Below are 20,670 nucleotides of genomic sequence, written 5' to 3' on the forward strand. Positions count from 1 at the left end.
AGTCTGCAGCACAGACTTCCCTGCAGATTTCTCATCCCAGCTGTGCTCAAGGCAGTAATCCTAGAGTAATGTTCAAATCATAGTACTGTGCCTATGATCAGGTAAAAATCACCTATTTTCCACGTTGATGTCTAGTGTATGATAAGTTTGGTGCAGAAATGGAATATAGAATCATGCAAATCGTCTAACAAAAGCTTTAATTTCTTTCCGAGATCGGTCAGCTGGAAAGCGGTTTCTTTTCTTTTTTGCATGCGGTTTAAGGGTGCCCTGAAACTGTGTGCTGTAGTGACTCACGGGATTAAGACTTGTGTACATTAGCTGTGAAGTGATGACAGCTGAAAAGATATAGTGCCTGAATGGGTTTGATGTCATTACTTCTACAGTTACTGTACACCACAATAAAAGTTTGAAAGTCTTAGTTCCACTATTAATTCAGATCACCTCAAATGAAATCCATTAATATTTCTGAGTGAATGCAGTGTTTGTTTACTTCATTAGCGTCAGACTGTAAGCAGTAGCTCCTTCTGAGAAATTGTATGCTGGAAACATTTGCACCAGTGTATCACTGCTATTTACATCAAACAAATACATGGTCTGGTTTCAATAAATTCTCCTGTGTCCATTTATCAGAAGTTGTAAAGTGTGTGGTGCAACACACACACATACACACAATGTAAATTATGTTGCTATCAGGCAGACCTTGATAGAAGGCTGACAGTGGTATGATCTCACAATGATGAAAGCTGGAACAATGGGAGAAAGGCTGACCCATCTAAATGGCCCTATACTAAATGCTTCAGTTCACAGGTATTTATACAGTAATTTAAGTTATGCTGGTGTTGCTTGCTTGTCTAGGTATGCATTTCCCTTTTATGCTTGACATGCTATTTTTTGTCTTCTCGCGTACATGCAATATATATATATTTTGTAAACCGTGTATGTATGGTGGTCGTTCCAAGGAATACAGGCACCCAACAGAGCCCTTATTCCTGCTCCTGAAACGCCTTACAAAAGTGGCACTATGGGAAGCGAGGATGGCACTGATTTGGCAAGGTGTTTAAATTGGTGCAATGGTAAAGAATTGTGTTGTCTTGGGTTGATCACATATAGTATGCAAAGTAGTGGTCTTATGTGTGCTTATAGTTATTTGCATAAGAAAAAGCTGCTCTTATCAATCAAAATATTTGTTTAAAGATACAATCAGGTCAGGTTCTGCAAGACTTTGCATCAAAAGTTTAATACGCAAGTTAAACACTGGCTTCCAAAAAAAAAAAAAAAAAAAAATCCTGCAACGACACACAAAGCATACTTTTACAAATGATTGGGGCTGGTGTAGCATATCAGTTGCTTGTCAAACTTCGTTGCATATTGCAACGGTGTTGCTGCAGCACAACCTGCTTGTGCTTCCTGCAAACCTTTCAATTCTAGGAACGCCCAGGAGCTGCACAGAGGGACTAGCCACTCACAGGCACCCATTTTCACTGAGATACTTCTGCTTTAAGTGCTGCTAGACACTTAGATATGCTGGGGTGTTTGAGTGGATCAAGACACACCACACTATCACTTACATTTCCATACATGGGAAAACTAATGGATTTTCTAATGACACTTACCTTCTCCAATTTCTACCAGTCCAGTCCGTTTCATGCCATTCTTCCGTAACTTCAAAACGCTCCATCAGAATCCTAAACTTATAAGAAACTCATGTCTAGCAGACAAACAGCTGTACTGCTAAAACCTAAATACCCTAGTTTTGTTTGCCAATGCTCCCCGTCACTGTACCCTGTCTTGCATCAGCTGCTGCTGCTTAAGGTGCATAGAAATAACGAAGAGGACTTTGTCAGGAGTGGATCTTACTCCGAATACAAAAATCAAAACAGTTCACTTAGAAACAATTGCTCTCAAATCCCATTCTGTGAACATGCAATTATGTTACTTACCCCTTGGAAGTCAATTTAAAAATTACTCAAGACTCTAAGCCTGCAGCCACAGCACTTTGGTGTTTGATCTTCTCAGCTTTCAGAAGCTGAGTAAGATTAGCTCTGGTACTTCTGACGAGACACATTAAAATCACAAACATCAAGGTCCTGTCTACTGGATATTAGGGATCTCAGGGAATCTTCCAAAAGATACAGTTAACCCTGGTGTCCGGATTAATAGCCAGCATTTCAAAATGCTTACCTGACTAATCTTCCCAAGTTATTAAATCCACGACTCAGCTGTTTATCTGGGCTCATGAAAAAGTGTTAAGCTCCCAAGCTGAAATACAACCACCCCTCTCCAGTGCAAAGTGAAAATAAATATTTGTTCCAGAAAGCAGAATAAAGTTTCACTGGATCAAAAGCTACGTAAGTCTGGCCCCCGTTTCCAAAGAGGTTATAGAAAGGTCAAATATAGAGAATGCGATCCATTGAACAGATTACAGAAAAATCGAGGTGAATAACAAAGAAACACAGTTGGGATTGAGGACCTTTCTATATCCATGAGGGGCCTCATAAGAAAACAGCAGGCAGGTGAACACCTCTTACAGGGCTGCTTTCTGAAGAGAGAAAACAAGGAGTTTTAAAAGTAACAGAAAGCCATCAGGAGATGGATAAGCCATTTAAAAGTGTCAGAATCAAAATAAACTTTTACCAAAGCTTCAAACTACAAGAATACCCGATGCACGTCAACAGCAGAAAACCAACTGATCAGATAACCACAAACTAAATCCATCCTCGTATAATTACACTGTATAACGAGGTCATCGGATTGAAAACACTTGCATTAGATATTTTACTAAATCAAATAGACTGCCTGAAAAAAAGCTCAACACTTGCATTGCTGTTGACAGACAGAAGCGATATGCTGTTCCTACAGGCACGGGCGAATAAGCAAAACATTTGTATAAAGCAACAGGGTGTTTTGATCTAGTGCTGGAATCTCGTTCCAACATAAGCAGGGTGTTACCCCGTTAATTCTTTAATCTTGGACATTAATCATGCCACCAGCTATGCATTTGGCAGCACAAAGGGGACTGGCTGGGAGTGACTTGGACAATTCACGTCATAAGTGGGCAATATTAATCAAAATAAAATAGTTCCAAGATAACAGATGGCTTTATCAGAAAGCAATATGGTTTTGAAACTCGGACTACAACACCTTCTTAGTCATCTTAAAAGCTCTACACTAACCTAGACCTACCAGAATGTGGAAATCAAAGACTGGCCATTTAGACTGCAGACCACACCCAGCAGTGCATTCTACAGAAAGCTAGTTAAGAGACAAGTAATGACAATTAACTACTACAGTAAAAAAAAAGGTATTCAGAGCAGCTTAAACCAGTAAAGCTCAGTATAATGTACATTGTAATAAAAAGCATAGTGATGTGAATAAAGAAATAAAAAACTCGAAACTCCCAGGTTTTATATTTTTTCAGTGTTAATTTAATCATACAAATGTTCATTTATACATAAAGGAAAAAAAAAAAGCTTTCATTTGTTTTTTTACATTTGTTTTTTTTTAAATGTGCTATCATAGGACTCTACTCAGACTTCAGGACTCACCCATCATGCCACCCTGCTCAACATACACTCAGCCCAATACAGAAAAACTCACACTCGCACCCAAAGAAGAATACAAACCAAGGTCAAGGAACACAGTAAAATAAAACAAAAGGCAGGACAGTGTATACTTTAGGGGATGAGTAAGTTTGTGGTAAAGCTTAAAGTTACGAAAAATAAATAGAATGCAAAACTGACTGATGAGCATGATCAACTTTAAACAATGTAAACCAGGTGTCAACAAGCTGATTCACCACCTGAAAAAGTATGACAAATACACAGGAATAACTGGATGCGGTTCAGGCAGTCTCGATAAAAAGATTACTGTGAGACTGTTGGCAATAGACAGTTTATACCTCTAGTTATAAAAAACAAACCAAAAAAAAAAAAACGTTAAACTGACATGCATTTTAAATATGCAAATAATGATTTAAAAGCAGTATCAGGACATCTTACAGTAAAAAATGCCTTTCTTCACTTCAATAAATATAAAACACATCCAGGTTGAGAGATTTTCTTTATTGGAGTTTTGTAGCACCTGTGGTTCCGTTTAAAATCTGGCTTCGAACACTGATCCAGCGAAAAAGGGGAAAACAAAGTTGACTGCAGTGCTAGGCTCAAACTACGCCACTCCATGGAGCCAACCAGACGTCACAGAAAAGGTCAGTCTGTACGATTTGTCAGTGCAGGGTGTCTTCTGCAAACCCCATTGCATTTAAGATCTTCAAACGCATTTTACTTGCCAGCTAAAGGCAGCAATTACTGAGCCACCATGAAACAGAATTCTCAAATGAACAGGTAGATGCAAACTCTGTAAAACAGTGCACAGAGCAAAATGCTACTGTTCAGAACTTATGTACTGATTCTACGGATTTGTAAATGTATCGGATCCTTGCATGGACTGTGTGTTGAGCTCGTGTTGTATGGTGTCAAAAGTTTCAGTCACTTAAGAATAACACAAATAAAAAACTAAATCTTTATAGTCAACAACGATTTCAACTAATCTTACCCAATTGGGGCCTGTGTGAAACAAACCAGTCAGTCTAGGGCTGCAGCTCATCTCAGTTCCCAAATGAAATGAGTTTGGCAGTATCAGCCAAACCAAAGATTTTAATTAAAAGCAAACCACTAACACAACTGTCAGTCTTTTTATGTAGAGCCAAGTTTGAAACAGAAAGTCACCAGAAGCTGCACACAGAAGACAACATTTGCATAACAAATAAAAAGAAAAAACTGCCAGCTCCTGTCAATTCTTCCAATGCAGACGGTTTACATGGCGGTAGAGGCGTTAACTGAGAGGCACTGATGACTGAACCCACCATCGTCTCTGCAAACTGCAACTCGGCTTCCATTACACACCTTCACCGCGGCCTCTTCTAGTATCATGCTCAAGAAAAACAATATAAATGTTTAATAAAAACCCGATCATAGCTGCTGAATGTGGCTTTATGGTCACTTAAAACGCGGGCTTATTTTCTCTTCAACACTTTCCCTTTAAAACATGGAGCCTATGAACACATCTCCACTTGAACCTTAAGAGTGCACCTAGAAATTCATAGTGCGGACGCCCTTTATAAAACCGTGCAACTTCAAATCCAAGTGCTTAACAAAAGCTATACGTGCAAAAAAAAAAAAAAAAAAAAACGAAAAACACAGGTCCCATTGCTGCACCTTTCATAAAATGTTGGATTTAAAAAAAACAGAAAAAAAAGGGCTACCGTTTACTAGTAATCTTTGCTGCAGTATTTCTATGGATCTTGGTGGCACAGCACAGCGTGAAAGAGGACGGCTTGAATCAGAGCAGGGTCCACACAAGCCATCATGGAACATGTGATAAACAAACAACACCCGAAGCAGTGAAGCCAGTAGTGCTCTCAATAGTGTTGTTAGAAGGACCACTCTTTTTAAAAAAGCTAATCTTACATTAGCAGCCTCAGTACGCGTCCCCAAAGTAATTCTGCACTGCACACAATGTCTGGTTTGCTGCTACACAAAACCTGCTTCTTCTGTATAGCACTCACACACCTCAACTGTTATAATGCAGAACTCCCATAAGGCTCTGAATCTAAAAAGTAGTGTATTCAACTGGGTTAAATGGAGGGAAGTAAATCAGTTCATACAGATCGCCCCTTTAAAAATGACTGGTGTGTTTTTAGATTAATATAGTATGCTACTGGTATGTAATGATTGCTGTAGGTAAAGACAAAAAAAAAGGACTACTAACTAACCAATAGTGGCAATGAATTTATGCAATGGCGCCCCCTACTGGAAAAAAAAAGCAGCTCTTCATGTCCAACACCTAAACCATTTAGGCTTTGCATTTCTGTCAGTTGGCAGTACAGGTACCCTTTGGGTTTTTAGAAGCATGATTTAATGGGAGAGTGGAGATAGAGGGTTTGTGTTTCATGTTACCAATTCATTAAAAAAAAAAAAATCACCCACGTTTTTAAAATACCAACAGTATATGTTGGTGAAATGTATGATTTCCCATGGTCCTATTAAATAATGCATGTGAAAGGCAGGCAGTGCAGCTAGGGAACAGGGAATCCAGATTTTAGACCACTCATCGAAATTCAGCTGTTGCGTTTAAACAAAGAAAAAAAAAAAGATTCACGCAACAGCTTGCCCATAAAGTATACACGATCACTGAATGCAAAGTATAATGAAACAACATACAATACAAGTAAAACATCTGCTGAAAACTACAATCGCTCCATAGGCAAAATCATTTTTAAATGGCTTTTTCTCTCTCTCAATCTCTCTCTCAAATTATACTTAATTATATGTGACAATAACTTCCTTTAATTTTTTTTTAAACATTTTGTCGGTGTGTGTATTATTTATTTCCTCTTTTAAAACGATATACAGCGCTCCTTTTAATTTAGCATTCACACATGCATACGTTGGGTTGGTTTGTTGCTGTTGGAGTTGTCGTATTGACCAGGATAAATAAAATAAAAAGCCAATTTTCTTTTTTTTTTGTCGTCTTGTTTTCAGTACGAGGGGCCCGCTAAAACGTCAGTAACAAACCTCCAAGGTCCCCCTCGGCTAATCCTGTGCTGCTGTCCGGCGATGGGGTCTATTCTTGGCGTTACCCGTGTTTTAAGACTGTCCAAAAGGATAGGGACCGTGGATACCCTGAAAAGAAACAGAAACAAAGTGTGAGTTTTTACAGAGGTAGTAAAGAATACACAGAGCTGCCAAACTCCCACAAAACAAACAAACAGTCATACCCCCGGCCAAGTGAATGCATTGGAACTGACATGGCAGGCTGATCCGTTTTTCTGTTTGGTCTACGTTACAATAAGATTTCTTCATGTGCCACATTGAGGGATTACAAAACAAGATACTGGCTGGTCATATCTTACAGATCCAGGGTCTACCATGGATACAATTGTATATATTATACACACACAAGGATACCCCAGCACACAGCAATGAAAACAAAGAGTACTAACATCTAAACGACAGCAGGTCATACCACACACTTTATGGAACCAGCCAGTTAGAGTAAAGCAATAGATTTTTTTTAATCCATTGACAAAGAGAGTAAGTTAGATACTTTCTTGCACACATGCCATTTGCTGTTTCTTTGATCCAATGCAATGCCAGACCTGTTGCTCCAGGGTTTAACTTGAGGCCTTGGACCACACTCCCAGAATTACCCTGATAAAACCTGACCCATTTTATCTACACATTGAAAGATTCTTCATACAAAGGCGACCTCTTGTATGGTCCTTCCAATTGCACCCCAGTCTGCATGCTTGCGGTGGAAACTGAGGATATTTATATAGGGTAGGACACTTATCGTGTATGCTTGATTACATTAAATACCCTGTCTCCCTGCAGGGCTGAGGGAGCAATACTCCCAATACTGGAAATTGTCCCGAAACTGGAAATCTACTCAGATTTTTAGAGTTAATATCTACCCAGCATAGTGAGCCATTAGAAGTTGCAGTTAAGTTGTTTCTAAAATCGAAACCACAGCAATCTGGGTTGTGAAGCAATCTGCACATATGGAAACATTTCATTAATCTTGCTTAAACTAATGAAGCAATACTTTACATTCCCTTTCCTAAATAAATAGGAGTAATTTTATTCTACAATAAAAGAGTTGGCAATGTTACATTGCTACATATTAGCTCCGAACAAACCTGCATCATTCTTTTTATGACTCACGATGATAATGAATTGCTAATTTATTTTTTAAAAACTTTGGCTCTGGGAACAAACATGTAACTAGTTAGATGAGCCTTTACTTGTATCTTAATTCTTAAGAATAACCGCAAATTCATTGTATAAACAAGGTTTCGTCAAAGCTTCACCACATTTGGCTTTGTAAAAAGTTGAAAGACAGCAACGCTTTCCAAATACATGCAAAAAAGTGCTTGTTCCCATTCCATTGAGCAGCGACAAACAGTGCTCCAGTGTTGAGCTTCAATAATGGGTCTGATAAGTGGCAAATAGGAGAGATAACCATCATGCTAAATGAACAAACTGGCATCCATCCCAATGCGCTTTCAATTACAAGACATCCGCTCTGCTCTACAGACCTGTCTGAAGAAAACGGTTCTACGTCACAGATAAGACCTCCCCACGCCATGAAGTTTGATACTGTTTGTTTTGGGTTATACCAAACCCATATTTTGGGTAGCTTCCAGTCTTATCTTTTTAATCGCCCACGTTAAACGCTTTTTAAAAATTGAGCAAAAAGGGAAAGCAGGTAAGGTGTGGTTAGAGCGGAAAGGTGGGAGGAAGTACAGCCAAGTGGTTCGAGATGAAGGAGCTGGAGGGAAACTGCGCGACCCTAATGGTAAGAGTCGAGGGAAGGCAACACAGTTAGAGTTTTGTGGACACAGCCAAGGGACTAGGATTCAGTCTCAATAGTTTCATTAGACTGTCTGGAGCCTTAAAACCGCTAGCTTGTTGTAGTTTTCAACAAACATAAATAAATACAGTTATATTCTCTGAACAGTTTATTTCAGAACATGAATCTCTGCATAACACAGCCATAGAAAAACAACATTACACATGAAAAACAAAGTTCAGTCTTTGGTATATTTTGAAGATGTATTAAAAAAAAATAATACAAAAAGACACGGAGAAAGACTACCATTAAAATTTCTGACCAAAAAGTTTCTTTTAGTGTTACCACATATTCGAACAGGACTGCTTTATAGTTACTGACAATCTCTTGAAGGACAGCCTTTAAGTATTTCATCACAATCAAGATAAACTATGCCATTAAAACCTACCTTCTGAACTGTGGATAACCAGCATCTTTAACCTTTTCAGCTTAGTTTTTAATGATCTTTATGAACTGGGTCTGGACTAAATCAAAATGACGATTACATTTGCATGCTCTGCATATCACTGTACTTCTGTGATGTTTGTTTTGTGCAATCTATTTCATAGCAATTTGAATAGGACATGACACAGGTCAACTATGATCGACTACAAACAGGTAAAAAAAAAAAAAACAACACACAAAGAAAGCGTCTGCTGTTACAGTGAGGCCAGACCCGAGGTAGGCACCAGATCCACCTCCCCCAGCTGTCGCTGGTCTGTACATACCTGACTGTAAGTCACTAGTGATAAGTTGTTTTGGAGACTGTTTGGTGCTATATTTACAGAGTTGTGTGACAGTCCGTTTTGATCTTCCTGGATTTGGTCTGGGGCAGGCTCCCAGGGGCCCCCAGGGTCCTTGAGGCTGTTGTCGTCCTCCCCTCCGTTCTTGTTTTTCTGCGGCGAGGCGAAAGGGTTGAAGTTGCCCTCGACCTTTCGGTGTGGCTGGGTGTTGAATTCCGTCTCGAAGGAGGACAGCTGCTGCGTCACACCCAGGAGGCCTCCTACTTCCACGCTCAGGATCACCCAGATCACGTCTAGCGACACAGGCAAGAGACACAGTTACAAGAGCAAACTGTCATGGCTAGAGCTGCACCATAACACAGCATTCCATTAATCAGCTATCAGTTATCTTATGATCCTTTAGACTTACACAGCCTTCAGAAACGCGATTATCATCAATGTGATTATTGAGGATCATTTTTCAGTACAATTTTTTTATTTATTTTTTAATTTAAAAAAAAAAAAAATTAAAATCAAGGATAAACAAATTATCAATAAAACACACAATTAAAAGCCAAAGCTAAAAGACATTAGATACCTAGTGAAAAATGTATTTTAAATGTAAATATTTTTAAATAATAAAATTAGCAATCCCACTGGAGTGAAAAAGGTGGTGGCACTTTTAAAATTGCAAGGTACACCATATCACACCATGTTTTTTTTTTTGTTTGTTTTTTTGGTTTCCCCACCTTGCAAACGGTCCTTGAATCAAAAGGAACTTCTCGGACTTTAGGCATAAAACTAAGAAACCTGGTGCCACCTGGTGGTGTAACCTAAAGATGCTACATCTTAACTAGGACAGTGGTTCAATGCATACTTGAATATTTCCACAGAAAAGAGATACCTACATTACCCAGCAACAGAACTAGGATTTTGGAATTTAAAAAAAGGGAGTGAGAGAATATGGAAGGGAGGGGTGAGGAGAGGGGCGAGTCGACCTTACCCCCAAAGAAGAATCCGGTAGCTGTGCACATGCGCCACTGGCCCTGGTACATGCCGGGCGCGGTGGGGCTGTGCATCTGCACGCTGACTTCAGACACTTCCTGCGGATCCAGCGAACGAACCATTACCATGTTCACATGGCCGAACTGGTCTCCGCCCACATACTTCAGACACACCCCCGGGGGCCAGGACTCTGCTCCTGAAACACACGCCAAAGGGGAGATTAACTGTAGGACCCCTATTTATCAAAAAAGCATTATTCCAGCATGCAATTAAAACTTCTAAGAGGATGTACAGTACGTTGAGAAGCGAGCGTGTGCTGGTTTTGTGCACATTGCTAGATAAACACAGTAGTCACTAAAGAAAAAAATAAAATAAAATCAGGTAGATCTTGGGTTAGGTCACAACTGCTTGTGAAAACACTAAATACATTTGCTATGGTTTAAAATACATATTAACCCATTTTATTTATGTCATACCAGATGCTTAATGTCATACCAGATTTATTATCACGATTTTTCAAAAACCACTCGCCATGCACCATAGGTTATTTAAGTAACCACAGGATATAATTAATTTCATTGCAACTGACAACCAATAAATCATCTCGGCTGATAAACTGATATTTTGTGCGGCCTGTCAAATAATGTGTGGGCGGTCTTAATAGGATACAGTCCAGTTACAAAACACCAACGTCACCACATTTTTCTTCTTTAACAATCAGTCTTATACAAATGCACACAAAACAAAACACCAAGCGCAACACCTAATTAAGACCTGTCATCAGTCGACAATTCATGCCTTTTTTAGATAATGACACAAACTGTTTCGTTCCAGTTAATGACACAAAACGTATGTCCTGTAGTAGTAAACTATATCCATTTGTTTAAATGTAAAGAACGACTAAATGTACAGTATTAAAACACTGCTCTTTAATTCACTGTAAGTTTTCTTTCTTTTTTTTTCCCCTCGCACTCATCATGTGCTGTCACGGGCAAACGTGAAACCCGGTTTATATCATGACCCGCGTCACATCACGAATTCTGCCTGCACGGCAATTATGATATAAAGCGGGTTCATCTGCATCTGTAGACTCTTGAGAGAATAACAGCACCAGAAGCAGTGGTCAGGGCTCTGTGTAAGGAAATGTGCGTCACCTCCAGAAACAGAACAGCTCTACAACCTCTCCTATCCCAAAGAGCAGACGGGACACACACCTGATGGAGCTTAAATGCGGTCAAGTGACCCTTGTTCGCACAACACACGACCACACACACAAAACACTGAAGCGTCTTACCTGTGTTCTGTATTCTCCACGTTTTTGTGAATTGCGTGTCGGGGGGCACAGACTCCCCCTCTCCGATCGTCACGTCCTCCACAAATGACATTGACGGGGCATTGATGTTCGGGCTCTCAAAGTCGTAGTACGCTCCTATGGCAGCTTGTAGGTTCCTGAGAAGAGAGATGGAGGGAGGATTTTGAATAGAGTTCACTGGGGTCCCTCTTAGTGCACATTTGTTTGTCTTTTTTCAGTGAAAATGTCCAAACTGAATTCCTGGGGTTGCACATCGTACTGCAAGGGCACGAACTGCTTTCTTTGTACACAAACACACACAGATAAACTTACAAATACTGTGCACACACCAACACATCATGATACGCATACAGCAACACAGTCTTACACACAGCTACTGCAGGTGTCATTTTAGATCAGAAGTCCCTTTGCCAATAGCTGTGGTGATGTGACATGCTGGAACAGGTGAAAGCAGCAGCAGTCTGTAAGGAAACCACATTATAAAAATATATGAAACCATGGCTGATACACAGGAACCATATCTAGATAAGACATTCAGAGAGCTGATCAGCTGACCCCTCAAACCTACTTTGTACATCAAAATGTAACTGTGTTAAGTAGGACAGTCAAAACAAGAACAAACCCACACACTGCATCTTACACCTGCATCCAGCAGTACAGAAAACCCCATTTAGGATTTGTTCCAATGTATTAGGATGGCCAGAATGTTCCAAAGCAAAGTGCAAAGTACTTCCCCACTAACATTATACAAGCAGAACGGTAAACGCTTATTGCACCACATTTAATTATTCGTTTCTAGTTGGTGGGAAAATATATTAACCCGTTAGGACAAGGACTGATCAACTTTGCCCTCTGAATAATTGCAAGAGTACAGCCAAATCGTAACTGAAGCAGAGTCAAATATCAATGACCTTACAAACATGCATTCAGGGTCAGGGGCAGACCAGAGTCTGTCTGTAATGCAGCCAAACAAAACAAAACTAGCTGTTAGGAGAGTCCTCAAGAAATAGATTTCTTAATACAATTCAATAGATGCTTTGATAAGTATACAGAACAGCAACAGTAAAAGTCTACATTACAAATCCATTTAGAATTGGTCTGGATTGCTGCAGTTTTGCACTTCTGTCATATTTGGCCACATTTACTACAGACCTTTTATGGAAGAAAAAAAAACTGCAGATCTAACTCATTTTGGGAAAGGAGTGGGGTATTCTACAGTGGAATGACTTGACCAAAGGGATGCAGTGTCTTAATCTACACAGGAAGCCCATAATCATTTCAGTAACGTGCGTTACACGTGTTTAATTAGAATCTCGCTGCTCAAAAGAAATCACGTGCATCATTAACAGGCCTTCAAGACCTTAAGATTCCCCCTCCAGCCTTTTCCAATGTTGAGCACTGTGTGTTCACTCCACCTGCATTGAGAAAGCTTTCTTACATGTTTTCAACAATACGCACACAAACCCACTTCTTTCAGGGTGGGGAGGGCAATAAAAAACACAGTTCTTGGAAAACAAGCGGAGGGAGGTTCCTGATAAACAAACAGGACTGCCTGCAAACTGATAATCCACATGTCTACAAAAACGTATACAGCTTGCCACTCTGCACGCTCAGTTTCGGTAGTTGAAAGTTGCTTTAGAGATCACATGTAAACTAGATCCCACAGTAAGTTTAATGAACATAGCTCAAAGTGCATGCAATAGCTCTGTTAACACTGCGCTACCTTCCCCCATCCTGGCCACATCACCCTAAATGACACAGTGTGCTGGTTGTGGGGTCACAGTCGCACAGCTGTCTTGACTTGTAATACCACCTGCTTAGCTAAACAGAAAAACACACGAGCACAGAAAGGAGGCCAGGGACAACACAGCTTCCTACAGGGGGCAACAGAATACAAGATGCTGGCATGTTGTGCGACCCAGATTGTCTACCACAGTACCATGTGCTTCCAATAATAATAATTATTATTATTATTATTATTATTATTATTATTAAGTCCTGTTTACCAAACCGGGCTTGTTCAGTTTAACTGGATTATTTGACACCCATTTATTTAGTTCCAGATCATCTTATGTGGATCTGGTTCATATAAAATCTGAATGCTTTAGGGGCCAGGTAAGTGGAAATGTGGCATTAGAAAAGCCGAATATCACAAAGGGAGGTCATTCACAAGCGACTCCCTTATCTTAACGGGACTGTAAATGTTGGTGTCTGTAAGCATTTTGAAAAGGAATGTGTTGGATCTTTGAAGCACTATTAATAGAGGACAGTGGGGTATAAATGTTTGAATTTTTGTAGTTTATAGAAAGTGAGGATGGACTAGTAGATGCAATCTGCATACATTTGAAAAGGTCACCACCCACCAAAAATACAGACCGGCACAGACCGGTTCACTTGTGGTGTGAATAGTTGGGTAGTTTTGTGATTAATATGTAAGCTTACAAGGGCACTATGAAAGAGTTATAAACGAGTCATACTGTTCTGTACAGCATTCAAAAGGTTTGGCGACTCGCAATACAACAGCGATGACTGGTGACATAACGGAGGGGGAATTCCAACACATATACTGCGAGTTATATGCGTATAATTTAAAAAATGAATAAATAAATACATGACAAAATTGATAGTTGGTATCAACCCATAGCAATACACAGTCTCAGACGTCATCCTTATTAGACACTACTTTGACATCACACACACAGCTTCATTTATATCCATTTAGAATAACATAGTATACATAGGACGACCTTAGTGCATTTCATTTGGAGTCCCACTAATATGCGATTGCCCAGGAGATACTAAAATAAGCATATCAAATATTTCCAACAAATAAGATGGAGTCTCAAGGCATACGATGGAGAATTGGTAGTATGTGAGCTATACCTACAATTCGCCATATCGTAGTTGAGAAATGAGACAGGTATTTATTTTTGAATATGGTGAGGGGACGTGAACGGTCACACTGTCAAACATCAAAAACACTGGAGAAATTTCTGATAGTATCTGACACCTTCGGATTCAGAAGCTTGGTATCAAATTCGCTGTTTTTGATCACCGATCCTGTTTAGTTAATTGGCATCGTGTTTTGCTTGCTCGTTCTGTCTCCAATTATATGCCCATAATGAACCCAGTTGTCCAAGTGCAAATTCCACCATTCAGTAATTGTAAGACTACACAACTACACACACTGCTTCCATGCGGCAATCAACAGACAATAACTACAATACAAATCAGCGTTCATATTTCAATTGTTTCTGTTCATATAACTAAAACTACCCGAGGCATAGTATGTAAATACAAAGTATGTCCTCCAAACAAAACATGAAAATACCGTGTCTCCATCTCGCAAGACAACACACCGGGGCAAAACTTCATTCATTGTTTGCTATAAAACGCAACGACTATCGCAAACCATTAAAGGATTCAAATAACAGATTTACAGCTTAGCTATCCCTTCGTCACAGGCCCCAGATCCCCGGGCTCACCAGTTGGTCATGTCCAGGAAGAAGGCGCAACCGGCCGGGTTCAGCTGAAAACCCAGCAGCCTCTGGAACTCGGAGATGAGGACGTCCTTGTCGGTGGTCCCCATGCAGCTGAATTTCTGCATAAGCTCCGGGTCCAGGTCCATATCCATGCCCTCCATGGCGGGTATCCAGGGGCGACGACGGGGGTTCTCTCCTAATTTAGTCCGAGGCCTTGGCCAGTCATAACAATCAGTCCAACAACAAGCCCAATGCGCATGGCAGGGGCGGGCCCGGGACGACGCCTTGACGTCACACTGCAACGGACGTCGCTTTAAAGAGGGTTTAAGTGCGTCATTGTGCGTGATGCGGCGTCTTGCCAGACCTGTTTCTACATGCGTGATCACCTTTATGTCCCTGTATAATAATACATATACTGTGATGGCATATACTTTTAAAACACATTGATATATTGCTTTAGGTTGGGTTGGTTGGGGGGGGGGGGGAGGGGGGTAGGGCTGTATTTTCAAACAAAATTGGAGATGCCAATTTGTATGTAAAAATAATGTGATATCCTGTAACAATTGTAAATTGCCCTGGATAAAGGCGTCTGCTAAGAAATAAATAATAATAATTAACTAAACAGGATCGGTGGTACTCATTTTATACGGTCTAAAAAAAAACTTTGTTATGAAATGATATGGTCCTTAACCCCTTCTACTAATACCACAATTGATACTAATCCCTACTCTGTATTCAGGTTTGAAAATCTACCAATGGAAAGTGTTCAATCCCGCGGATTGCACAATCAGTTCCCGGGTAATTCACACGTCCTCCTGCATGCCAGCCACACCCCACACCCCACACCCCACACCCCACACCCATGTAAATGCACCAGTTACGACACGCCGGTCTGTCTGGGAGCGTGTTGGAAGCGCGACCTCGCCGCGGCGCTGTAACAGTTAAGCGCAGTTAAACCCGGACTGATAAACCCGGACTCTCTCACTTTAAACTAAGCAGTTCCGGGCCGACAGGAAAGCTGCCTTTGCTGGTGGAAGCGGATGTTTGGAAATGCCGAAGTGAGTGAGAATTTTTCTAAATTTAAATGATTGTTCATTTATTAATTGACGCAAGAGAATTGGGGGGTATAGCGTGGTAAGGTTGTATTATTTTAACTGATCATGGAAAACGTTGTTTTTTTAACTAAGGACTAAAGATTAATATCATGTGCTTGCTATGAACAGTACAATGAATGTGGTGCGAGTCGTGTACCGAAACGAAATAGTGTGTGTGTGCACGTTATTAGATAAATATGTTATTATCAAACATTAATTATGTTATTATAAAACATTAATTGCTTACCTATGCCAGGTAAGTAAAAGAAAGGCTATATGGTACGCGAATCGCCTTTTATATTATTAACATTGCTTGTGTATTACAAAAGGTATCTGTTTCTGAAGGTAATTGTCTTTTTGTTGTGCAGGTTTTACTGTGATTACTGTGATACGTATCTAACGCATGACTCGGTAAGTGTCTGGCTGATTTTTTTTTTTTTTAAAGAAAAGTTTAAAATGAAACTTTGCGATCTAACAATTCTATAATATTAATTAAAAAAGATAAATATGTTATTATCAAACATTACGTCTGTCCTAATCTGGTGTTTCGTACTGTATCTTGGCGATGTTGTTGTCCGCTATTCCAAAAACCAAGCCTCTTGTTTCAATGCGTTTTTGCAACGCTTCTAGCAGATCCGTGCAGCCCTCGACTCGGCCGGTGCCTGAGCGCCACTACATAACTGCAAAATGATCTGCTCCTTCTCTCTAATAATGCATCCTTTTGTTCTGGCTAATAGTGTTCCAGATATTGCAAAGGATTTTAATTGTTTGACAAACCCAAGTCCAAACACAGTTTTATAAAGCACTGTTGTGGACACACTTGTTTTATTTCAAGTCTTGGATGTAAAAATGATACTTTCTTTTTCAAACTTGTAACATTGATATTTTAACAGCGCTGGTCAAAAACACAAATCAGTCTTAATTTTTATGTAGCGCCCATCATAGTGGACCACCATCACAAAGTGCTTTACAAGATACAGTAAAAAAGTCCATTATACAGTGAAAAACAATGTCAGATAATACAGTAAATACAAGAATACCAGGATGTGAATTCTAGAACATTGTGGATGCGTATGTCATGTAGAACCATAAGATACAGTGGAAGATCAGAAGAGGCAGACATAACAGATATCAGGCTTAAGAGCGTGGAAATCTTAAAGCATAAATCCTCGATTCAAATGACCTTAAATAACCTTTGAAATAATGGACAGTAATTACTTTGTGTCTGTTAGATAACCGGTCATCTTTCCAGACTAAACCACAGAGATGAAAGTGCTCCCCTAATGGGCGCTGTGTTTTACAAGCCCTTCGTTTACCTCTAGTTTTGGTGTTCACGTTTTAGCATGTTGGTAGACGGATGTGTTACACAAGGTGGCGTCGTTGATACAAGTTCTGTTGAATTTGTTTTTTAGCCGTCTGTCAGAAAGACTCACTGCAGCGGTCGCAAACACAAGGAGAATGTGAAGGATTACTACCAGAAATGGATGGAGGAGCAAGCGCAGAGCCTCATTGACAAAACAAGTAAGAGCAGCATCTGACTGCGTGGCACGAAATCAAGCCTTCCTAACGTCCTTAATGTGTGCGCCACAAAAGCTGATCGTCCCAACTGAGGTGGGGTTTACTTTTTAAGGGTTTATCTGACTCTTGGTTTTTTCTCCAGCTGCTGCCTTCCAGCAGGGCAAGATCCCGCCGTCTCCCTTCCCCGGAGCTCCACCCCCTGGTGGCGCTATGATCCCACCGCCTCCAAACATGAGTGAGTATTTACAGTGCGCCCAGGCTGATTTTACCAGTGCAGTTACGGAATAGCGTGGGGAACCGCATACAGGGTATCCTGAAGTGAATGAATTATTGAATCCTGAGACGTGAGGGAGATGTCCGTGGTCACCTCTGTGTGTGAAGGTGCCAGTCTGGACAAGCAAGACAGGTTGAAATGCGATCTGAAGGCCACAGACTGAAGTGTGTTTGGCGTACCAGAATAATATGGCCCTGGCTCAGCTCACCTTACTGCGCTTCAGCAGCTGAAATGAGGCGCATGGCTTTAAGAGCAGGAACTGAGGTTCACTGATCATCAGTCCCCAGTATCAGCAAGTGGGTTGCAATGCGGAAGCAATATTAGCATTTCATACGGGGTGGGGAGGAAAATTCAAAGATTCTGTGCACCTCTACAGTGCGGTTTGTTTTTTTTTTTTTTTTTTTACAATGCTCTTCTCTTTCCAGACGGCCCTCCTCGCCCTGGGATGATGCAGGCACCCCCTATGGGTGGTCCTCCAATGATGCCAATGATGGGACCCCCTCCACCTGGCATGATGTCTGTTGGTCCAGGTGAGCTATTCCTGTCCAAGTGGCAAATAATGTAGTGATTCAATTGTAAACTGCCCTTAAGTTTCATATTATCCACACGCCTCAGTAAACCATGTTTGGGTCAAATCAGAGTCCTAACCATGGATGGGCCGACGAGGGATTCTTGTGAACAGAGTAGGACTGTTGCATGCCTGTGACTCCTCCCCGGATTGTTTAAGCTTGGATGTACGAAACTTGAGCAGCGACGGGATGCTGTATGAAGGATTGGAGGGGAGGGGAGGGGGGGGGTGAGGAGGTCCTGACTGTAGGTGTTTTGTTGACTGGCGGGATGTCCTCTTGCTGTCTTTAAGACTCTAGAAAAGAACAGCTGATCCGAATTGGACCAGACTGTCGAATCTTCCCGCGCTTCCATATGGAGTCAGGCAAGTCCCTCTTGAACGTTCTCAGCCGATGCTTTTAAATGGTCACTTTTTTTTTTTAATGTATATCCTTCATTTTCCTTTTGCACACAGGTGCATGTTAACCGACCCACAAACACCCCCCGGCCTTATTTTATTTTTAAACCTCTCTCTAAAACTGCGCTTGGCATTGAAAGATGAAACTAGATGTACAGGTTGTGATGGAACTCGACACTATTCAAAGAGTTTGAATGTTCTCTTCGGGTGCTGATTTCTCAGCTTGTAGCACAAGACTTTGCTGCCTCTGGTCCTGTGTACTAACTTTTATATGTAAAGTCTTAAATCTAGTCTCCCAGATTGATGCACTAGGTCATGCTGCCCCACATGGGTACAAGAATAGCACCATTAAAGCATTTTAGTGTGTGTGTGTGTGTGTGTGTGTGTGCGAGCGACCTACACCTGAACACCCAAGTATTATACTAACATGTACCAGGCTGTTGTGTGTCTAGTTTTATTTCTAGTGCCATGAACTCCGACACGTCATTTTTTTTTTTTTCGGGGTGTAGGGGTCGCTTCTTAAAACCTGTGGCTCGTAGCTGCCTAGTTTTTGAGTTTCTGACTTGTCCCCTTTTCTCTTGTGTCTCCAGGGATGCGGCCTCCGATGGGTGGGCCGATGCAAATGATGCAAGGACCCCCCATGATGCGACCGCCCTCTCGACCCATGATGGTGCCCTCCAGACCCGGCATGGCACGGCCTGACAGATAAACACGCCAGAGTGGAACATTCAAACACGTTGCAGTTGCCCTTCCCTCATACACTGACTGTACCACTGGCTAGCTGCTGGTCCACAAAATGATAGCAGATACTCAATTACACTGGTTAAATCCAGCTTGGCATAAAGGGTGCAGACAGCAAACCAGTTAATCCCCTTCAGTAAAGAATAACGAATCTGCAGTGTGTCTTAAACACTCTCCTCACTGTTCAGCCAGTTACTCCATAACAAATGCAAGTCATTTCAATTGCAAGCCGAGTCATGACAACTTGCAAGTAATCTGGAAATTTGGCTCTGCTACTAAGAGCTGCTAATATCTAGTGATCATTTTTTGTGTCTCCAACTATTATTATTTTAATTTAAAAGCCCACCATGTACTATCTGAATCATAAGTGACTTCTGATGCACATAATGGAGCTTATTGTCTGCAAGCTATTTTCAGATGCCAAACATGTGACTGATGGTATTCACCAACGAATAAGCCAAAAGCACTCTTGCTGTCTGCAGTATCCTGAGTGCATATTGGAGCACCGTGTTTAACCTTGGTTTGCATGCAATACAAAACTCTTGTGTATACGTTTTGTATGCTGTAGTAAAGCCAAACTCAACATCTGTAGTCGTGTGAAACAAACAAAAAAAAATGTACTTGTATTTTTGAGCATAATTTTACATATTTTACTGAGTCTTTTCTCCCTTAAAGATACATCTCCACACTGATCAGTAGTGGAAGTCTGGGCAGTTTCTTATGTGCTGTGTTGTAGTGTATGGTGGGCTTTTTGGTTTAGTTGTTCTTACAGTTTTTGAAAAACCATCAGTTCATGCTTGTTTAAATCTGGGTTTTGTTCATTTTAATAGAACATTTTTTAAATGTATGCTTTGTACTGTAAGATGATGTTGTGGATTTTTGAATAAAACAGAATTCCAGGGCTCGGTTTCTGTAATTGTTTTAAATGCACCTGCAACATCTTTGTTATTTACAAATATATATGCTGTAGTCCAGTGAAATGCTACAAAATGTTAACCTTTAAATGGTTTTGCCTAATTTATTTTGCTATTTTACTTGCCAAAGGCTTACCCTGCAAAAATCTTTTGCTAAAGTATAAAGTGTGGCTGAGAATAACCAGATACTCCAGTATGTTGCGCTTCAGTTATATATACAGGTATTCTGAAAACCAAGGGTGAGCTTCCGATATAT

At 40.6% G+C, this 20,670-nt stretch overlaps 2 protein-coding genes across 4 annotated transcripts; one reads left to right on the forward strand and one right to left on the reverse strand.

The window, feature by feature from the left end:
- Window positions 1-3,444: 3,444 nt before the first annotated feature.
- Window positions 3,445-15,215, reverse strand: LOC117397935 (protein ILRUN). Of its 2 annotated transcripts, XM_033996917.3 has the most exons (5): window positions 14,913-15,214; window positions 11,410-11,564; window positions 10,114-10,311; window positions 9,117-9,424; window positions 3,445-6,680 (listed from the first exon to the last, which is right to left on the reverse strand). In XM_033996917.3, the coding sequence occupies exons 1-5, from the start codon at window positions 15,068-15,070 to the stop codon at window positions 6,645-6,647; spliced, it is 855 nt and encodes a 284-aa protein (XP_033852808.1). In that variant the 5' UTR covers window positions 15,071-15,214; the 3' UTR covers window positions 3,445-6,644. The 2 variants fall into 2 exon arrangements, with proteins under 2 accessions (XP_033852808.1, XP_033852800.1); XM_033996909.3 differs by lacking the exon at window positions 3,445-6,680 and having other exon boundaries at window positions 8,501-9,424; window positions 14,913-15,215.
- A 602-nt stretch (window positions 15,216-15,817) lies between these two features.
- Window positions 15,818-20,402, forward strand: LOC131696566 (U1 small nuclear ribonucleoprotein C). 2 transcript variants are annotated; one of them, XM_059005054.1, is made up of 7 exons: window positions 15,823-15,967; window positions 16,372-16,414; window positions 17,416-17,524; window positions 17,664-17,756; window positions 18,221-18,325; window positions 18,655-18,726; window positions 19,350-20,402. In XM_059005054.1, exons 1-7 carry the CDS (start codon window positions 15,960-15,962, stop codon window positions 19,466-19,468), a joined length of 549 nt encoding a protein of 182 aa, XP_058861037.1. In that variant the 5' UTR covers window positions 15,823-15,959; the 3' UTR covers window positions 19,469-20,402. The 2 variants fall into 2 exon arrangements, with proteins under 2 accessions (XP_058861038.1, XP_058861037.1); XM_059005055.1 differs by lacking the exon at window positions 18,655-18,726 and having other exon boundaries at window positions 15,818-15,967.
- The last annotated feature ends 268 nt before the right edge of the window (window positions 20,403-20,670 follow it).

The sequence above is a fragment of the Acipenser ruthenus genome, chromosome 30 (assembly GCF_902713425.1).
Source record: "Acipenser ruthenus chromosome 30, fAciRut3.2 maternal haplotype, whole genome shotgun sequence".
Lineage (NCBI taxonomy): Eukaryota > Metazoa > Chordata > Actinopteri > Acipenseriformes > Acipenseridae > Acipenser > Acipenser ruthenus.

Bases quoted from the DNA above. Each gene is read 5' to 3' on its own strand.
- LOC117397935 (XM_033996909.3), bottom strand. From the start codon at position 15,070: ATGGAGGGCATGGATATGGACCTGGACCCGGAGCTTATGCAGAAATTC. The intron at 11,565-14,912 runs GTGAGCCCGGGG...CTCTCTTCTCAG, and splicing joins TTCCTGGACATGACCAACTG to GAACCTACAAGCTGCCATAG. The intron at 9,425-10,113 runs GTAAGGTCGACT...CTGTGTCGCTAG, and splicing joins TACCGGATTCTTCTTTGGGG to ACGTGATCTGGGTGATCCTG.
- LOC131696566 (XM_059005054.1), top strand. The intron at 17,525-17,663 runs GTAAGAGCAGCA...TTTTTTCTCCAG, and splicing joins GAGCCTCATTGACAAAACAA to CTGCTGCCTTCCAGCAGGGC. The intron at 18,727-19,349 runs GCAAGTCCCTCT...TTGTGTCTCCAG, and splicing joins GCGCTTCCATATGGAGTCAG to GGATGCGGCCTCCGATGGGT.